The sequence below is a fragment of the Capra hircus genome, chromosome 29, assembly GCF_001704415.2.
Source record: "Capra hircus breed San Clemente chromosome 29, ASM170441v1, whole genome shotgun sequence".
NCBI lineage: Eukaryota > Metazoa > Chordata > Mammalia > Artiodactyla > Bovidae > Capra > Capra hircus.
The window spans coordinates 25,589,509-25,608,243 of NC_030836.1; the positions used below are offsets into that span (position 1 = coordinate 25,589,509).

The window sequence follows — 18,735 nt, forward strand, 5'->3', positions numbered from 1 at the left end:
TAGAGGTGTTTTTAATAGTCCTTTTGGCCCCACCAATCCTAACGTAATCTCTCCGACCCCGTCTCCGTGTAGACAGTGTGCCAGGGCCGAGGGAAACCGTGCTGCCTTGTGCCTGTAGTGAGGCCCCTGGCAGTGAGTGCAAGGAGCTGAAATTTGTAGCTGAGACTCACTCTAAACTCCACTCACCCCAGGGGCTTTGTAAACAGGAGCCTGGTGGAGAGGTGGGAGGCAGCAGAGGGGGAATCGGTCCTGAATTTCCTGAACAGTTGTGAACCAGAAGTCCTCTCCCACACGAGGGCCCAGCTCTCCCTCCTGTCCACCTGCTGCACTGTGTATTTAGAGCTGCAAAAAACTCATCTTTCCAAAGTTAGAGTTACTTTTAACATGGCTTCTCTTAGGGAATAAAGTGACTAAGGCTAGAAAGTTATGGTAAGTGTGTAGTTTTTAATGAGTACTGAAAGAATAAATGATCAAAATTGACAAAGACTGCAGCCTCATTGAACAAATCTTATATAGCTTTGTGTGACTGGACCAAGTCTAAACCATTATCATCAACATGCTTTTAGAGTAAATATCACCCTAGAATTTAATGGAGTAGTCTTTTTAAAACACAAGATCAGAGTAAATTACCTCACAGGGTATAAGTGTCAATAGTAGATAAAAGAACTGAGGTCAACAGTATAGTTCTGTGTTCTTGTACTGTACATTATAGCCCTTTCCCATATAGTACAGGGTTAATTCCAAATTGTTGCAAATAATAGCTGTCCATGGAATACAGATTATGTACCCTAGTTATTCAATCAATTATAGATAGGAAAACTTGTGTGATGTGAGAAATGCTTGTATTAAAAGATGTCCATATTTGTGAAAATCTTTTTTCTTTTTATTACTGTGGGATACTACATTGGGATTGAAAATGACAGTGAGTGGGAGTGAACATCTGAGAAATCTAAAATTTAATGCTATTAGGTTAATATTTGTGGAGGTGAAAGCATTAGTCGCTCAGTCGTGTCCCACTCTGCAACCCCATGGACTGTAGTCCACCAGTCTCCTCTGTCCATGGAAGTGTCCAGGCAAGAATACTGAAATGGGTAGCCATTCTCTTTTCCAGTTAACTTCCTGACCCAGGGATCGAACCCAGGTCTCCTGTATTGCAGGTGGATTCTTTATCATCTGAGCCCCCAGGGCAAAAATTCATAGTGATTTTTAAGTAATCTTATAATCATGTTGGTTGAAGACCCAGAGCTCTTATTTGTTGATACTATAGCATTCACATATATTTTCCCAAGTAATTCATAGTATCTTTACTCATTCAAAAGTTGATCCCATTAAGTGAATCAACAAAGGATAATTTGTTATTGGACAAAATGTTTGAACATTAGCAGGTTTGTCCCTTTCAAGAGTAATAATGCATTATAGCCATTGTTTCAGAAAGAATAACTTATGTAAGAGTATCTGTCAAAATGCTTATTGATTAACTCAATATTCTTACCTTTCAGTTTTTAATGATGGCAGTTCCAGGGAACTAATGAACCTTACTGGAACAATTCCTGTGCCTTATAGAGGTAAATGTCTTCTGTGATTTATGTTTCTAGCATAGATGCATTTTAATTCATACTTAGTTGCCAAAGAATTGTAAGTAAATTAAGCTTGCTTTCTCATGACTTTCATGATGATATAGAAGCTTTAACTTCTAGTTGAAGTTCATTTGGCAGCAGCACCTAATATTTTCAGCTTCCTTACAAAGCTTCCTTCGCCACCACCTTCCTTACAAAGATTTATCAACAAGTATGTGCCTAGGGGCACTGGAGATTTTTGTTTCAGAGAATCTTAGAACTAGAAAGGGATCTTGGCTGCCTCCTAGTTCAGCCTCCCCTCCTGTTCAAACTTACCTGACAGTGGGAAGCTGTGTAATATAGTGACTAAGATAGAGGCTTTACAGTCAGGGCAGAATAGGGTTTTAGTTCTTGCTTTGTAATGCATGCTTAGTCACTTCAGTCATATCCGACTCTGCGACCCCATGGACCATGGCCTGCCAGGCTTCTCTGTCCATGGGATTCTCCAGGCAAGAATACTAGAGTGGGTTGCCATTTCCTTCTCCAGTGATAAAGTACAAAGTGAGTGAAGTCGCTTGGTCGTGTCCAATTCTTTGTGACCCCATGAATGGTAGCCTCCCAGGCTCCTCTATCCATGGGATTCTCCAGGCAAAAGTACTGGAGTGGGGTGCCATTGCCTTCTCCAAGCTTTGTGGTAGTGGTCATCTGTGGCATTTGTATAATAGTCCTAACTCAAAGAATAATTAATTTATAATGATATATATTGCAAAGGACTTAGCTCAGAGACTGGTATATAATAATAAACAGGTACCAAAATTAGCTATTATCTATGGTTGTAATGCTGATGAAGGATAATTACATCTCTTAGCCAGTCAGGCACCCTTTGCTAAAATACTTAAAGCGATAATGGAGCATTCAGCTTCATAAGCAGCTGTTCTGTTTTTGTTGGTTAATTGTTTCTTGTGACTAGATAAGGCCGGTGTCTCTGTAACCTACCCACTGATCTTATATAGTACCTGCTATGTTGTAGGGGTTAAGGGCTAGGGATACAAAGGTGGATAAAAGATGTACTGTCTCTGGAAGAAATACACAAATAGAGGAAATGGGGAATAGATAGATATTTATACTATTCTATAACTGCTATAGAATAATAAAATATGTGCTATGAGATTATAGAGGAGAACAGGAACATATAGGAAGGTCATCCAAGAAATGATGTTCAAACCTAATATTAAGGGATGAGTCAGCCATTCAGAAGGAAAAAACACTTGAGCATCAGCATTTCATAGAGCAAGTATGAGTAAAATGCAGGATAGCTGACTTTGCCTTTACCCCAGGAAGTAAGCTCTGGTGAGGAAATAGGTATGAGTGAAAGTAGGAGGCAGAAAACTCTGGTTGACATAACTAAAAGCATTATTTTTTCTTCCAATTTTATTGAGATATAATTGATAATTGCATTGATAAGTTTAAGGTATACAGTGAAATGATTTTATTTCATACGTCAAGAAATGATTACCACATTAAGTTTAGTAAACATCCATCATCTCTTACAGATACAATTAGAGAAATAGAAAAAAAATATTTTTCTCTTGTGATGTGTACTCTCTTAACTTTCATATATAACATAAAGCAGTGTTCATGGTATTTATCATATGGTACATTACGTTCCCAGTACTTATCTTATAATCTGGAAGTTTGTACCTTTTGATACCTTCCTATAATTCACCCTTCCCCCCAGCCCTCACCTCTGATAACCACAAATCTGATCTCTTTTTCTATGTTTGCTTATTTGTGCATGTATGAAGGATAATTCACTGATAACACTGCGTTAGTTTTTGTTACACAACACAGTGATTTGATATTTCTGTGCATTTCAAAGTGATCATCATGATAAGTCTAGTTACCATCTGTCACCATACAAATCATTACATAATTATTGACTTTCCCCTCACTATACATTTCATACCCATGATTCATTTATTCTGCAGCTGGAAGTTTGTACCTCTTGATCTCCTTTCTCCCCTCTGGCAACTGCCTGTTTGTTCTTTGGATCTATGAATCTGTTTCTGTTTAGTGTTGTTTGTTCGTTTGTTTTGTTTTTTTTAATTCCACTTGTAAGTGAAGTCATACTTTATTTGTCTTTCTCTGTTTGACTTATTTCAGTTAACATAATACCCTCTGGGTCCATCCATGTTGTCACAAGTGGCAAGATTTCATTCTTTTTTATGACTCAGTATTACTTCATTGTGTATCTGTATACCGCATCTTTATCCATTCATCTATTAGTAGGTACTTAGGGTGCTTCCATATCTTGGCTATTGTAGCTAATGTTGCAGCTTTCCAAATTAGTATTTTAATTTTCTTCAGATAAATACTCAGAAGTAGAATTGCCAAATCGTATTTTTTTCTGTTTTTCATTTTTAAGGAATCTCCATACTGTTTTCCACAGTGGCTGCACCAGTTTATATTCCCACCAACAGTGCACAAAGGTTCCCTTTTTTATGTGCATTTTATCTAAACTAAACCTCTGTTCCCTCACCATTTTTTTATATGGCACAGTTCTTAAGCCTAATTCTGGAGAAAGCATCATTTTCACAAAGCAAAGAATTCTAGGTGGTGGAAATAAAGTTATGTTTTATGTATTAAGATGTATCCTTTGGGAGGTGGGGGGCGGTTCATTGTAGAAGTACTTTTGAATAAAAAAATAAATCCAAAGTCCCATCACTGATTTTTTTCAAGTGAAATGTGTGTATATATACTTTTATAAAGTAACACTCTTCCTAAGAAGGGGACATATATCTAAATTGTTAGGTGATTCAGATGATTGCTTGGGACATTGGGCTTTGAGCTTAGTAGGAAAAGTCTTTGATTTATGTTCAGTTTATTAACTCTATTGGATCCTTTGAAACACAGTTCATTTTGACTATATGTAGGCAGATTTCTCAACTGAGAGAGATTCTATTTCATAAAGCAAAGAGAAGGAGATGACATCATTGATTCTGAAACTACCTCTGAAAAGCCATTCAATGGTCAGGCTGTGACCAGTAGTCAGCATCTGTTTGACATTTGGGTTAGGTCTTACACAGTCCAACTTTTGGCACGGGAGTTTCAAGTCCAATGTATATCCCTTTCTGATAGAATGCCATTGTCTCCGGTCTTCCCAGGAAATTTTAGTAACTGAAGTCAAATAATAATGGCTTGAACCAAAAGATAATTTGTGAATAATGTTTACAGCAGTAAGCTCACACTGGTAGAGTAGTGATCAGTTAACTCCTTAATCCTGCTCTTGTATTTTACAAACTGAAAATTTGAGAAACTGATCTTAAACAGACTTTGAGGCATAAAATATTTGTTGTGATTTTTTTTTTAAGTGTTGCTTAGTTGTAGCTCTTTCTTGCTTACCTACTAAACCATTAGAGTAACTGAAGTTTCTCTTTCTCTGTCAGGTAATACATACAATATTCCAATCTGCCTGTGGCTGCTGGACACATATCCGTATAATCCCCCTATTTGTTTCGTTAAGCCTACTAGCTCAATGACTATTAAAACAGGAAAGCATGTGGATGCTAATGGGAAGATATATCTTCCTTATCTACATGAGTGGAAGCACGTAAGTATTAATGGTGTTCTGTGAATTTGTTGTATTATATATTTTGTTTACTAGCATTTACTTTATGTTAACACTCAAGTAGGATTAAAGGAGGATAAATTCATGTAAGATCACTAATCACTGAGCTGGGTAATTGAAAAAGGCTCTTTGAAAGAAACATGTCTTGTATTTTTATAGAGCTTGGTACTTTACAGAATATGTGTAGTCACTATTTTGTTTGCTTGAGTTGAACCTTTAAGAGTAGATAGAATTCACATATGGGGAATACATTTTAAAAAGTAGTATTCTTTGGCATGTATTTGTGAAACTGCTCAAATCTCATTACTCAAAGTGTTCCAGTCAAGAAGTAATAGGAAGAAACTTTTGATGGTTTAGCTCTGACAATTTCTATCCAAAATATTGCTAGAAAAGCCAAACAAAGTAGAACCAACATCTGTGAAATGCTTTACAGAACTGTGAGACAATTAGGACTTGAAGGGCCAAGATCCTGTGAAGAAGGAAACTGCAAAAAGATGAATCAACTTTCTGCCAGTTTTCCCTAGGAGTATTTACTGATTCTTGGTGCAAGGTGAGAGGCTGAGAATCTGGGCAGAAGGCTTTAGCTAGAGGCAAAGAAGGCTGCAAAGTTTCTAACAGTGTCCTAGAGCTCAAAAGACAACAGTTGTTGGTTTGTCTGCTAGGCACCCATTATTTTAGGAGCCAAGAATTAAGGAGAAAAGGAAGCTACAAAGAAGTGAGCCAGATATAATCTGCATTTCCCACTCAAGACATATGCTGAATTCCTAAATTTCAAAGACACGATGTTAAAAAAGCTAAGCAGAGAGCCTCTGAAAAACACAGCCAAGTTCTCAGCAGTCTTAGGTTGTGGAAGCAGTAGGATCTTGAAACCTTATCAAGGAGGATGAGTGAAGTTGCTCAGTCGTGTCCGACTCTTTATGACTCCATGGACTGTAGCCTACCAGGCTCCTCCATCCATGGGATTTTCCAGGCAAGATACTGGAGTGGGTTGCCATTTCCTTCTCCAGGGGAACTTCCCGACCCAGGGATCAAACCCGGGTCTCCGGCGTTGTAGGCAGACACTTTACCATCTTAGCCATAAGGGACAGGTAGAAGTAAATACCCTAGATTCTTAAGTTGGCATGCTGGAGGAACACACCCTGTGAGTGAGAACTCAGAATGAGCTCTGTAAAACTCCAGCCTTGAATCAGCCCAGCCCCTGATTACATTAAGGTGATTTTCCACATTTATCTGCCAAGGATAAGATAGAGTGAACTTTGGCTGGAGGAAGATAGTATATAGAACCTGTGTAATTATTCATGAACAGTGTCAAGCATCCAATTTAAAATTACCAAGTACATCAAGAGATAGGACATAGATAGAGTGGGGGGAAAAGACACTAGAAACAGGCACTGCCCTCAGGTAACCCAGTTATCAGACAGAGACTTGAAAATGATTATGACTGATGTGTTCAAGGTGGAGAACTATATTAGATATTAAAAAAATGAACCAAATAGAAATCTTAGAACTGAAAAATAGAATAATAGAAATTTAAAAACTCAATAGATGGGTCAGTAGCAGATTGGACTCAGTGGAATAGAGAATGAACTGGCATATGAATACTTTATATTTTTAATGCTAGAGACCTAGAAACAAACCTTACAAAAGATGTACACATCTATTACAGAGAAAATTTTCAATTTTATTGAAAGACACTAAAGAAGACTTAAGTCAAAAGAAAGAGAACCTTATTCATGGATTGGAAGACTCAGTATTATATAGACTCTTCAGTTTGTAGTATATTTACAAACTGAACTGTTTCCTAAGAGAAGCTTTTGTTTCTTTGTGTATTTGTTTCTTAATTTTGTGAACTTGATAAGCTGAATCTAAAATTTATATGGAAATTCAAAAGATTGAGAATAGCCAAGAAGAATGAAATGGCAAGGACTTGCCCTATAGGTATCAAAATGTTTTATAAAAAAATAGTAATTAAGATGGCTTGAAATTGTCAGAGAAGTATTCAAATGGATAGATGGAGCATAATAAATAACCGAGAAAAAAGATCCACTGTGCAGGCATATATTGGAGACATTGTAGACTTGATTCCAGACCATAGCAATAAGGCAAATATTGTAATAAAATGAGTCACATGAATTGCATGGTTTCCCAATGCATATAAAAGTTACGTTTACCCTGTACTGTAGTTTGTTAAATGTGCAGTAGTGTTAGGTCTAAAAAAACAATGTTTATACCTTAATTTTAAAAAAAAATTATTGTATACTGTAACAAACCATAATGGAATATGAAAAAGAATATGTATAATTGAGTCACATTGCTGTACAGCAGAACTTAACAGAACAATGTAAATCAAGTATACTTCAAGAAAGTTTTTAAAAAATATTTTATTGTTAAAAAAAATGTTAACTATTATCTGACAACACAGGGTTGCCACAAACCTTCAATTTGTAAAAATTGCAATATCTGGAAAACACAGTAAAGCTAAGCGCAGTAAAAAAAAAAAAAAAGAAAGTTAGGCCTAAGTATAAACACCTAATGTATAACAGTGATGGTATAGAAGACCAGTGGGAATAAGATTAAGAACTTCAGTAGTGGAGTTGGGACAGATTCCTATTTGTATTGTACACAAAAATTAATTTCAGGTAGATTGTGAAAAGCAGAAAAGTAAAACTTAATATAGGAGACTGCCTTCATGATCTCATAATAGGTGGGGTTTTTTTTTTTAAAGAAGATACAAAACTTACTATAAAAGAAAAGACTAAATTTTACCTTGAGTTTATGCAAATTAAGAACTTCTGTTCATTAAACACAAATTAAAAAGTGTGAAAAGACTAACCATAAACTGAAAGAGTATACTCATCACCTACAGTATAATATCCAGAACATAAAAATAACTTTTGGGAATCATAAAAAGAAGGAAGCCTAATAGAAAAATAGATGAAACTATTGGATAAGTATTTCACAAAAAATCCTAATGGCCAATAAATATATGGAAAGATTTTAATCCTGCTAGTAGAGAGGGAAATCTATAATAATTTTAAATCATGAGATACCATTACATGGCCATTAAATTTTCACTCCCAGTTGACCATACCAAGAGTTAGGATGTGGAACAAAGAGAAGCCTTAGGCACGCTGATGGAGGTTTACACGGCTGCTCGAGATCAGTTTGGCCTTAGCTGTAGCGCCCGTGCCCTGTGTCCCAGCAGTTCCACGCCTTGGTTCTACTTTTACACTAGAGCAGCGTTTCTCAGCCTCAGTGCTGTTGGCATTGTGGGCTGGGGGTTGGATAATTCTTTACTGTAGAAAGGCTGTCCTGTTTATTACAGGATATAGAATCCCTGCCCGTTATCCACAAGATGCCAGTATCATGACAGTTGTGACAACTATAAATGTCTCTAGACGTTTCTAGTATTCATTAGGAGGCTAAAATAGCACCCCCAGTTGAAAACCACTGCATAAGAGTAAACCTTGCACATATATACTTTAGGAAACATAGCAAGAATGTTCATGACAACATAAATAATCCACGTGACTGTTAGCAGTGTAGAAGCATGAATAAAGAAGTTGTATATTCACTCAGTAGAATACCATACAGTGATCAAAATGAATTTATAATTATATTCTTGAACAAGAATGTATCTTACAAACATTGCTGAAATAAGTCTGAATAGAATACACAGTTTGATTTAATTCATATGAACTTCAGAAATTGGAAAAATTAAACATACTGTTTAGAGAATTGTTTATAAGATGTAGTATGTTTAAAGAAAGGAATGATTATCCACTAAGTCAGAGAAGTGGGTAACTATAGATAGATGGGAATACAGTCCAGAACTTACAAGTTACTGGCAGTCTTCTGCTTCTTAACTTGGATGATGGCTACAAAAATATTTCCTTTATGGCTCCTCTTTAAAGTTACATTTGTTTTATACATTTATCTATGTATGATATATTCTGCAGATCTAACAAGACATAATGATAGCTAACTTTGGCATGGTATTCAAGGTTATATCATGGAAGATTCTGAGTTTTAGCTACAGATTTTGTCCTTTAAAAAGCAGTTGGGAGTCATTTTAAATGTTTGAACAAGAGTAGGGTATTAAATACAGTGATTATCAGGTATAATATCTGAAGTGTACTAGATGAATACATTAATTAGCTTTCTGACTGAAAAATCACTAGCTGCTCTAAAACATTCTAGAGACTTAACACTAGAAATTTTTTGCCCACATAATAGTCCACTAGGAGTCTTCCTTGCTGGCAGGCAGCTTTCCTTCACTAGAGCTTCAGGCACCAGGCTCTTTCCAGTTTATTGTGCCACCATCTGCCAGGGCTTCAGAGTCCTCTGCATCAAGGAAGACAAGCAAAGAGGGACTAGTGAAGGACTGCTTTCCTTATGCACCTTGGCTTAGAAGTTAAATCTCTTCTGCTTATGGTCTGTTAGTAAAATCTAGTTGCAAGAGAGACTAGAAAATGCAGTTACTGCATAAACAACTGATTCTCAGCAACAACTCTATATTAGGGGCGAGGAGCATGAACTTCTATAGACAGTCCTCTCAATCATAGCAAATAAGTAAAACTAGAAGCCACACAGAAGGCTATTGCAGTAATCTAGCATGATGCAGGGGAGAAGGCGATGGCACCCCACTCCAATACTCTAGCCTGGAAAATCCCATGGGCGGAGGAGCCTGGTGGGCTACAGTCCATGGGGTCGCTGGGGGTCGGACACGACTGAGCGACTTCATTTTCATTTTTCACTTTCATGCATTGGAGAAGAAAATGGCAACGCACTCCAGTGTTCTTGCCTGGAGAATCCCAGGGATGGGGGAGCCTGATGGGCTGCTGTCTATGGGGTCGCACAGAATCGGACTCGACTGAAGCGACTTAGCAGCAGCAGCAGCATGATGCAGAGGATGAATGAAGGCTGCTGTCATTTATCTTGCTCTTACCAATTGCTTATTAATCTTAATTCTGAACATATATACTGCTTGGAATGTAAAATTAACCTTTTTATTGCTTTCTGGAAAAGCAAACAAACAGGGATAGGGAAGGAAGCAGTTTTGTTCTTTGCAGGTTTTCAATAGGCAAGCAATTTTATAAAGATATGTTTCAGTTGACCTTTAGGCATTTGAGCTAAAATAAACTAATATTCTTGCCATTTTTTTAGTATCCTTATTATTTTGAATTAGTCATTTGTCATTCTGAAATATTAATGACCTGTTGCTTTATAATAGGCCTGGAAGTAGATGTAAAACAATTCCTTTTCCTTCCTTCAAAAACTAACATGAAAGGAATGGTATGATGAAGAATTAAAAATAAAACTTGTCTTGACAAAATGATGGTTATGAGACTGTATAAACGAAGTCGTTACTCATACTACAACATGAGTGAGCCTTTGAAATTAATATGCTACATTAACAAAATCAGACACATATTCCATTTACATGAAATATTCAGAGTAGGCAATCCATTGACAAAATAGATTAGTGGTTACCAGGGGCTGGAGGGAGGGGGAAATTGGAAGGGATCACTAATAGATACAGATTACTTTTAAGGATGATGGCAGTGTTCTGAATTAGATAGTGATGATGGGGGAAAAAAACCCACTGAACTGTATACCTTTAGATGGTAAATTTTATGCTATATCTCAGTTTTTAAGTTGCATGATTTTAAAATCATTTTATGAGTTAGTTGGGAGTTTTCTTGGACTAAAAGTAAGAGATTAAATTTTGTGGTTCTCAATAGCAACCCCACACACACACCAGCCATGATCTCTAGCCCACTCTCTTCAGTGCTACACAGATACTTTACATGCTTGCTCCCGGCCTCAGTGTGTAAGTTCACAAACATACATAAGAAAAGATAATGGAATAGTGAGAATCAGTAAGTTTGCATAAGAAGCTTTCTGAAATGTTATCTGTTGTCATTGACCATATTTGGGACAGAAGTAAACAAAATTGATGCTTAGGAAAGTTGAAAACAGCTAGTAAATTCTTCTGTTAGGAGAAGGGAAAGTTATGAAGATGGTTAGCTGATCAAGATCGTTGAGTAATCCTTCAGAACTTGATGAACTCATGAATAAAGTATATGAGATGAGCTACACACAAAATATAGTAAGGGGTGGAAACAGGATCATCAGATAAGCCAGTTTGAACAACTTTGCCTAGCATGGTGAAAATGAAGTCGCTCACTCGTGTCGACTCTTTGCGACCCCGTGGACTGTAGCCCACCAGGCTCCTCCGTCCATGGGATTCTCCAGGCAAGAATACTGGACTATGGTATTAGAAGGAAAGATAGCAATTTGTATCTTTTGTAGAACAATCTAGTAATTTTTAAAATGGAGTCTACCTATAATTTAAGAAATTCCAATACTATCTTTAATAAAAATTAGTTGAACATGTGTTTTCAAAGGCGTTAAATAATATTTGTGACTAGTGCTTATTTCTTTTCCTAAATTTGTACCAGAATCCCTAATTTGTCCTTTGGAAATATAATAAATTTTGGTTAGCTGTATGGTGTCACATGAAGAACAATACTACCTGAATTTTGCAGTATAGTGCTTTTGCTAGTGCTGGTTTTCTATACATGAAACAGCAGCCTTGCTACACATAAATAGTAAGAAATCACATAGCTCTCTGTTAGTTAAATGTAATTTTCACGTTTGGAGTCATACAAAGAAAATTGTGGAGCTAAGTTGAAAACAGATAACTAGCCAGACATTTCCTGTTTACCAAAAATTAAATCTGTAAACTGCGTTCAATTTGTTTTCCATTTTTAGCCACAGTCAGACTTGTTGGGGCTTATTCAAGTCATGATTGTGGTGTTTGGAGATGAGCCTCCTGTCTTCTCTCGTCCTACTGTTTCAGCATCCTATCCTCCATACCAGGCAACAGGGCCACCAAATAGTAAGTAGAATTGAGATTTGATTTTTAAACTCACATAAACAAAAGAAAACAGAAAATCTTGTAAAAGAGCTTTTTGTAATGACTTCCCTTTGCTTTTTTAGCTTATCAAGTTAGTGGATTTTTTGGAGGTGTTCTGAAGCCCCACATCTGCATGTACAGATTCCCAACAAAGACTGGCATTTGGGCTTTCGTTTGTGGGTAGAAATCTAAGTATGGGTGTGCTGGATTCCAAAATGGAGGAGAAAGAATGCTGGAATAGAGCTGGAATTTTTTTTTTTAAATTATGCATGCCATGGAATAGCTTTATTTGATCAATTTAGAGGCAGATGCAACTCGAAAGGCAATCTGACCTCCTTTTCTTTGCAACTCCAGGATCAGTGTTGTAGATAATAATCAATTTTAAAATCAACTGTATCATTCATGTTCAGCTATTCTGGGTATACACAATGACCTTCTAGCTCTCAGCTTTCTTCTCTTGAGTACAGCCAATTCATTTTACTTTGAGTCCAGGGGGTGGGGCATGGAGTCAGTATCAATTCTCCCCTAATTGGTGTACATTATCTCTATTATTTCTGGTTGTTTTTTTTCTTAATAATTATTACTGATACTTTAAAATCACCATAGATAATTGAGAGTTGGTTGTACTTGTTTTGACTTTACTAAACCTGTTTACTGTGTTTTGAGCTGTGGTTTGTTTTTTTTAACAGATTTTGTTTAATATTGTAATTAACCAAATTATTTATCTTATAAGTTAGATTACATGAACTTTCATTTTCCTTCTGCTGAAAATTATCCTCTTCCTCTTTAATTCATTCTATCTTGAGTAGCATCTTGACTCACAAGCTGAATGGGAATCTAACAGAATTTCGTGAATCCTTTTCCTTCCCTGCTTTCCCAGAAAAAGTTTGGTTGTAGCATTTTGTAGCTCTTTTAATTAAGTAGATTCTAGGGATTCTTTTGGTCCAGAAATTTGTTTTCATCTTAATAAATTTTGTTGATTTTAATACACAAGATTAATCTTGCCCATCTAAGTTTGAAATGCCAAATATTTCCTAGCTTGTCATTCATATTTATTTGCTCAAATAACACAGCCAGTGACCACTTATGATAAAGGTAAGAAAGTTAGTCTCCTAAGCAACACGTTTTTCCTAAATTTCTCCTAGTTTAATATTAACATTGGAAGTGCAGCATTCTAGAAAGAGATCTCTCTAAATAGATTACTGTTACAGTTCCATTCTGTGCTCACTCATTGTAAATCACTAAACAGTCTAGAGCTAATATATGTGAATTACTCAGAGACCAACTTACTGTCTACCCATTACAGTTTCAATATTTTTTATACATTTAAATAATATTCTTTTTTATTAGGTATGACTGCAAAGAAATGAAGGTCTGAATTCTGTCCTACACATACACATCAAGGAATAGCCCACAAATTTGGATCCATACTTAAATACGATCTTCTAGTTGAAAAATTATGTACTTCTATTATTATTATCATCATTATCTTTTAAACATTTTTGATCTTTGGTGTTAGGATGACTTTTGAGTTAGGTAGAAGTCACACCAAAAAAGTGTGCTATGGCCAAACCTCATTTTAATAGTAATAGTCAGCACTTAATCAGTGGTAACTGTGAGACACAGCTAAACAGTTCATATTAGTTCTTATTTAATCCTTATATATGTTATGCTTATTTGTATTCCATTTTATTCTAGCCCTGAAATTATTTCACCTCATTATCAGCTTCCTTATTAGTCTTGGACTCAGATAACTTTTGTTGTTTCCCAAAATCAAAATTTGAAGAGTTTGGTCAAATTAATAGCTTTGCAGAACCTTAGAAAAGGAAAATTACTTATAATTATGAGAAAATTGCTTATAATGGTGAAATGTCGTTTATATGTGTGCGAGAGAAACTAACATGGGGAGAGAAACTAGTAAGTGACTGTACATGTTGCTGACACCTAATAGTGGCCAGCCTCATCTTTTGATGTTCATAAAGATCAACTGTGTTTTGACCTGGGAAGAAGAAATGTTTTATGAGATTTAGCAGTTGTAACATTTTGGAAGGTGTTTTCCCTTTCTGAAATAGCATTAAACATCATCCTTAGCTTCATTTTTCTTAAGAAAAAATTTACTTATGACACCTATAGATTCATCTTAACAAGAAAACTATGAACACTGATGCTTGGAGATGTAAGCTCAGCAACTCTGATAAAGACTTTTAAGAAGAAAAAAAAAAGACTTTTAAGGCCTATAGTCAGATCCCAGCAAGCTTTTCCCATCTACTTGCATTATGTACTCCAAAAATTTATTTCCCGAAGGTTCCGCCTCTCTTCAAGCCTTTGTATACTATTCATCTACTTGATCACTCTTGTTTACCACCACAGCCTGTGCTGAAATTAGCTACCTCCTACATGATCCCGTATATAACACTCTGTACTCACCCTGTCATAACAACTTGTCTCTCTGTATTGATATTCCTTTATCTCATAAAACTATAAGCAGCTTGAGGCCAGGAAGTCTTTTTTTTTTTTTCAATCTGATACCTTTCATAGGAAGGCACTAAAATATTGATTGATTGAATTAATAGCTAATTCATCATTATTTCAGTGTGAAAAATTTCACTGAGGATAATTTGATTCTCAGACAAGTCAATTCCAGTTAAGGCTGAAATTCTCTTTTTCTTCCTCAGTGTTGGTTAGCTTCTTGGCACCACTGACTAGCTTCTACATCATTAGTGTTCTCTTTAAAATATATATAAAACATTCTTTAAGCATACTAGCTTTGAACCCCTTAGTATTCCCCCTTAGTATTTCCAAGCTTTTGTTTGTTTTGTTTTAACTAATCTAGGTGAATATAAGTTTTGTGTAGGACTTCTTAATAGTAATCTGAAGTCTTTTAAAATCTTCACTCAAGCCAACAAAACCAACTGTGCTAATCGGTCAACATAATCTTGTAAGAAATATCAAAAGATACCTTAGATATAATAAAGAGGTCACTTTGTAAGAAACTGACCTTGGACCCCTTCCTCCAAATTCCAAACTGAATTGACTCCTGTCTCTCAGATTGTAGATTGCTTTAGGCTTAAAGAGCTAACCGAGTTGACCTGTTGGCCAGTTATTCCTTATTGGGATTGTCATGTGTGTTGTCATAACTCATGTTTAATGCTTTTAAAATTAGGTGATTTGAAGATATTTATTAGCTGTAGTAAAGAACTAATATGGATGGAGTGTTTGTTTTCTGGCAAGATTTGAATTCTTTACCTGTATGAAATTTTGCCGTGGTTTGATGGTGATGTAAGTCTTATTTAATAACCTGTATATCCAGGACTGTGCATATTATTTTAAAATGTTAAAAATTATTTTTAGCTTCCTACATGCCAGGCATGCCAAGTGGGATTTCTGCATACCCATCCGGGTACCCTCCCAATCCCAGGTAATGAAAAAATATCTTTTGAATAATTGTTTTAGAAATTCTGTTAGATCTAGAATAAAATAATGGGTGCTAACTAGGGCATTAAAGTAAATTTGGTTGCAGTTTAATGGAAGGTAAAACTCAGTTTATTGGTGAAATTTTATGGTATGTACATAGTTGAACAGGAGTTGTTTTTCCATTCTAAGGAAATGCAGCTCTATTCTATTTACAGACAGGAAAGGGGTGGGAAATGACGATGATCTTGATTAGTTTTGGACCTTGAAATCCTTGCTTCTTTCCTTTTGAGAACGCTGTATATCTGTTGTAAATAGCTGAAAGATTAATGGAATACTAATTATGATGACTTCAGCCATGGAGAAAAATATTTTAATATCCTTTTTAAAAAACTGACCTTTTCTGTAAACTATAGGGAATGAATTAATAATTCATATGATGGGGTCACTCTTGTCCCCATGATATTTACTTATTCAGTTCATAGACTACTGTTTATTCAGTTTATTGCCAACCTTTATTATCCATATGGTGATAATATTATAGAAGTAAACTAATAGTAAAATCAGTCTGTGAATAATACATGTGAGAAAAATCAGTAAAATAATTATTAACTCATGTTTTAAATGTGTCCCTGTTTCAGTGGCAATCTAGGAGTAGGTTCCACTCCTTGGGGTTAACTTAGAATCCAAGGTAGTCTTGGGACTAGCTTAGAATGCAAGAAAGGCCTGTACTTGATGCCTAGAAGAAATTTACAGCTACTAGAAATTAATAAGAATTACCAAAATGTTAACCCTCAATTCTTCTCAGCTTCAAAAAACCCTCACAAATAAATGCACCCAAATTTCCGCAACACCTGCCATAAATAAACATATGTATGTACATATATATGCCGGCTCTTATAAGTTAAATTTAGCAAGCATATTTATTTGGGGGCCTTTCTTGGTTTCAGGGACTAGCTTAATAAGGTAGTAAATACTCTACCTTTAGATGAGTAAGCAGAGACTAGATGAACATCCATCAGAGACAAGAGAGACAGATTCCTATGGCTGTTATATACAGTAACCGGTTATCAGTTTTGGATTTCTTAAGGCTGGAATTCTGTCTGAAGCCTTTATAATGAACAGTTGCTAGTAAGCTAGAATGAACTTCACGTATATAGGGAATGATTATTAAAAACACAATAAGGAAATGGACTTCTGAACAATAAAGCCACTTCAAAAAAGACTCGTAGATAAAAATGAAGGCTGAAAATATTGACAGAAATGTGAATCATATTCACTTAATCTTACATAACCTTCAGAGTGTCTTTTGTAAGGTTATTTGTAAGAAGTTGCTTTTTGAGGCAGCTATTTTTCAAAGATTTAATGGGGTTGTGTGTGTGTGTGTGATGTAACTTTTAATCTCATGACATGCTGATGAGTTAAGGGTAACTTTATTCAAATTGCTATCTGTATCTTTTGGCATATGAAAGGTCTTGGCAAAAGAGCTTGAGAACCTCTTTCCCTTCTCCCTTTATCCTAAAGGAGAGTTAATAAAAGTCAGTGACTCAAGAATTTGTATTTTTAAAACAGTGAATATGAGAATATTTATTCTTGTTATAGAAAGTTGGACTAGATAACCTCTAAGGTCTCTTTCAAATTTTAAGATCTCTTGATAGTTTTATTTAGCACCTGCAGCATGTATACAAGGAAATTAAAAAGTATGTCAAGAATAGGTGTTTCGGTTTTGGTATATATACTAGCAAGCATGTATTATTAGAAAGAGTTCCTGATATCAGAAAAGGCAGAAAATGATAAATACTGTGATAAACTGAGCTTTAAAGGAGAGGTCACATCTGATTTGGAGGTGGGAGCTCAGAGGTGGCTTCATAAATGAAGGAACTGATTTATGAGGATGACCTTAAGAAAAGAAAGCATTTAGGGATCGAGGGAGCAGCAAACAGTAATAGCGTTTTACAGCTGAGGAAACATATTAGTCATCAAGTTCAGCAACTCATTTATGTAGTCACAGGTATGATATGAAAACCAAAAAAGAAACAAACCCAGCAAAGAATAAGGAAATACTCTAATATGTCAGGAAAATACAGGATTATGAGTAGGAGAATTGAAAAGAATAAAGGTGCAACTTTCATGGGATATGAGTACTATATGCTAGGAAATCAGAATGGAAAAGTTCTCACAAAATATCTGTTGCTTTTAGTTCTGATATTGTTGGATTGCCTTTAGAAAAACTCAAGTTGCTTTCTGCTACTGTGAAGGTGGCCCTCAAATAACCAGGGCCAAGGGACTTCCCTGGCAGTTCAGTGGTTAAGACTCTGTGCTTCTACTGTAAGGGGCATAGTTGATTGGGGAACTAAGATCCTGCATGCTGTGGGCCAAGAGAAAGCAAACAAAAACCACGGCCATGCAAGAGTATTTCATTAAATCCAATGTCATTAATGGAATTTCTGTAGAACTTCGCTTGAATAGATGACTGTAGCTCTAAAACTGGAAAGTCATTAACTGGTAAAACAACAGAATATCCAGCTTAGCTTCCTGGGGTTCTTTGGGCCATCACAGTATTTAATGTTTTCTGTTCTTTTCTTTAGTGGTTACACAGGCTGTCCTTACCCACCTGGTGGTCAGTATCCTGCCACAACAAGTTCCCAGTACCCTTCCCAGCCTCCTGTGACCACTGTTGGTAAGTACCCTTCAAAACTGTGTTTCTGCTCGGAAGGAAATTCAGTCTCCTGTTGTGAAAAGTGCATTTCACTTTTCTTTTTTATTGAGTAAGTGACATGTAACGTTGTGTAAGTTTAAGGAGTACAGTGTGTTATTTTGGTAGATTTATATATTATAATGTGATTGCATTATAGCAATATTAATTACATAATTGTGGTACACTGTTATATTCTATATTCATTATAAAGTGAGGTAAAGTAAAGTGAAGTCGCTCAGTCGTGTCCGACTCTTTGCAACCCCATGGACTGTAGCCTTCCAGGATCCTCTGTCCATGGGATTTTCCAGGCAATATACTGGAGTGGACTGCCATTTCCTTCTCCAGGGGATCTTCCCAACCCAGGGATTGAACCCGGGTCTCTCGCACTGTAGACAGACACTTTACCATCTGAGCCACCAGGGAAGTCCGTTATACTGTGCATTAGATCACTGTGGTTTACTGCTGATGCTTTTGCTGGTTAGTCACTAAGTCATGTCTGACTCTTTTGTGACCCCTTGGA

General features: G+C 36.1%; 1 protein-coding gene across 1 annotated transcript in view; it reads left to right on the forward strand.

The window, feature by feature from the left end:
* TSG101 (tumor susceptibility 101) overlaps positions 1–18,735 on the forward strand; it is a 42,734-nt gene that overhangs the window by 5,929 nt on the left and 18,070 nt on the right. Inside the window, exons 3-7 of the mRNA XM_018043442.1 lie at positions 1,500–1,565; positions 5,003–5,166; positions 11,962–12,088; positions 15,458–15,524; positions 18,106–18,197. Coding sequence (XP_017898931.1) covers positions 1,500–1,565; positions 5,003–5,166; positions 11,962–12,088; positions 15,458–15,524; positions 18,106–18,197 — 516 coding nt within the window. The remainder of the gene's footprint in view (positions 1–1,499; positions 1,566–5,002; positions 5,167–11,961; positions 12,089–15,457; positions 15,525–18,105; positions 18,198–18,735) is intronic.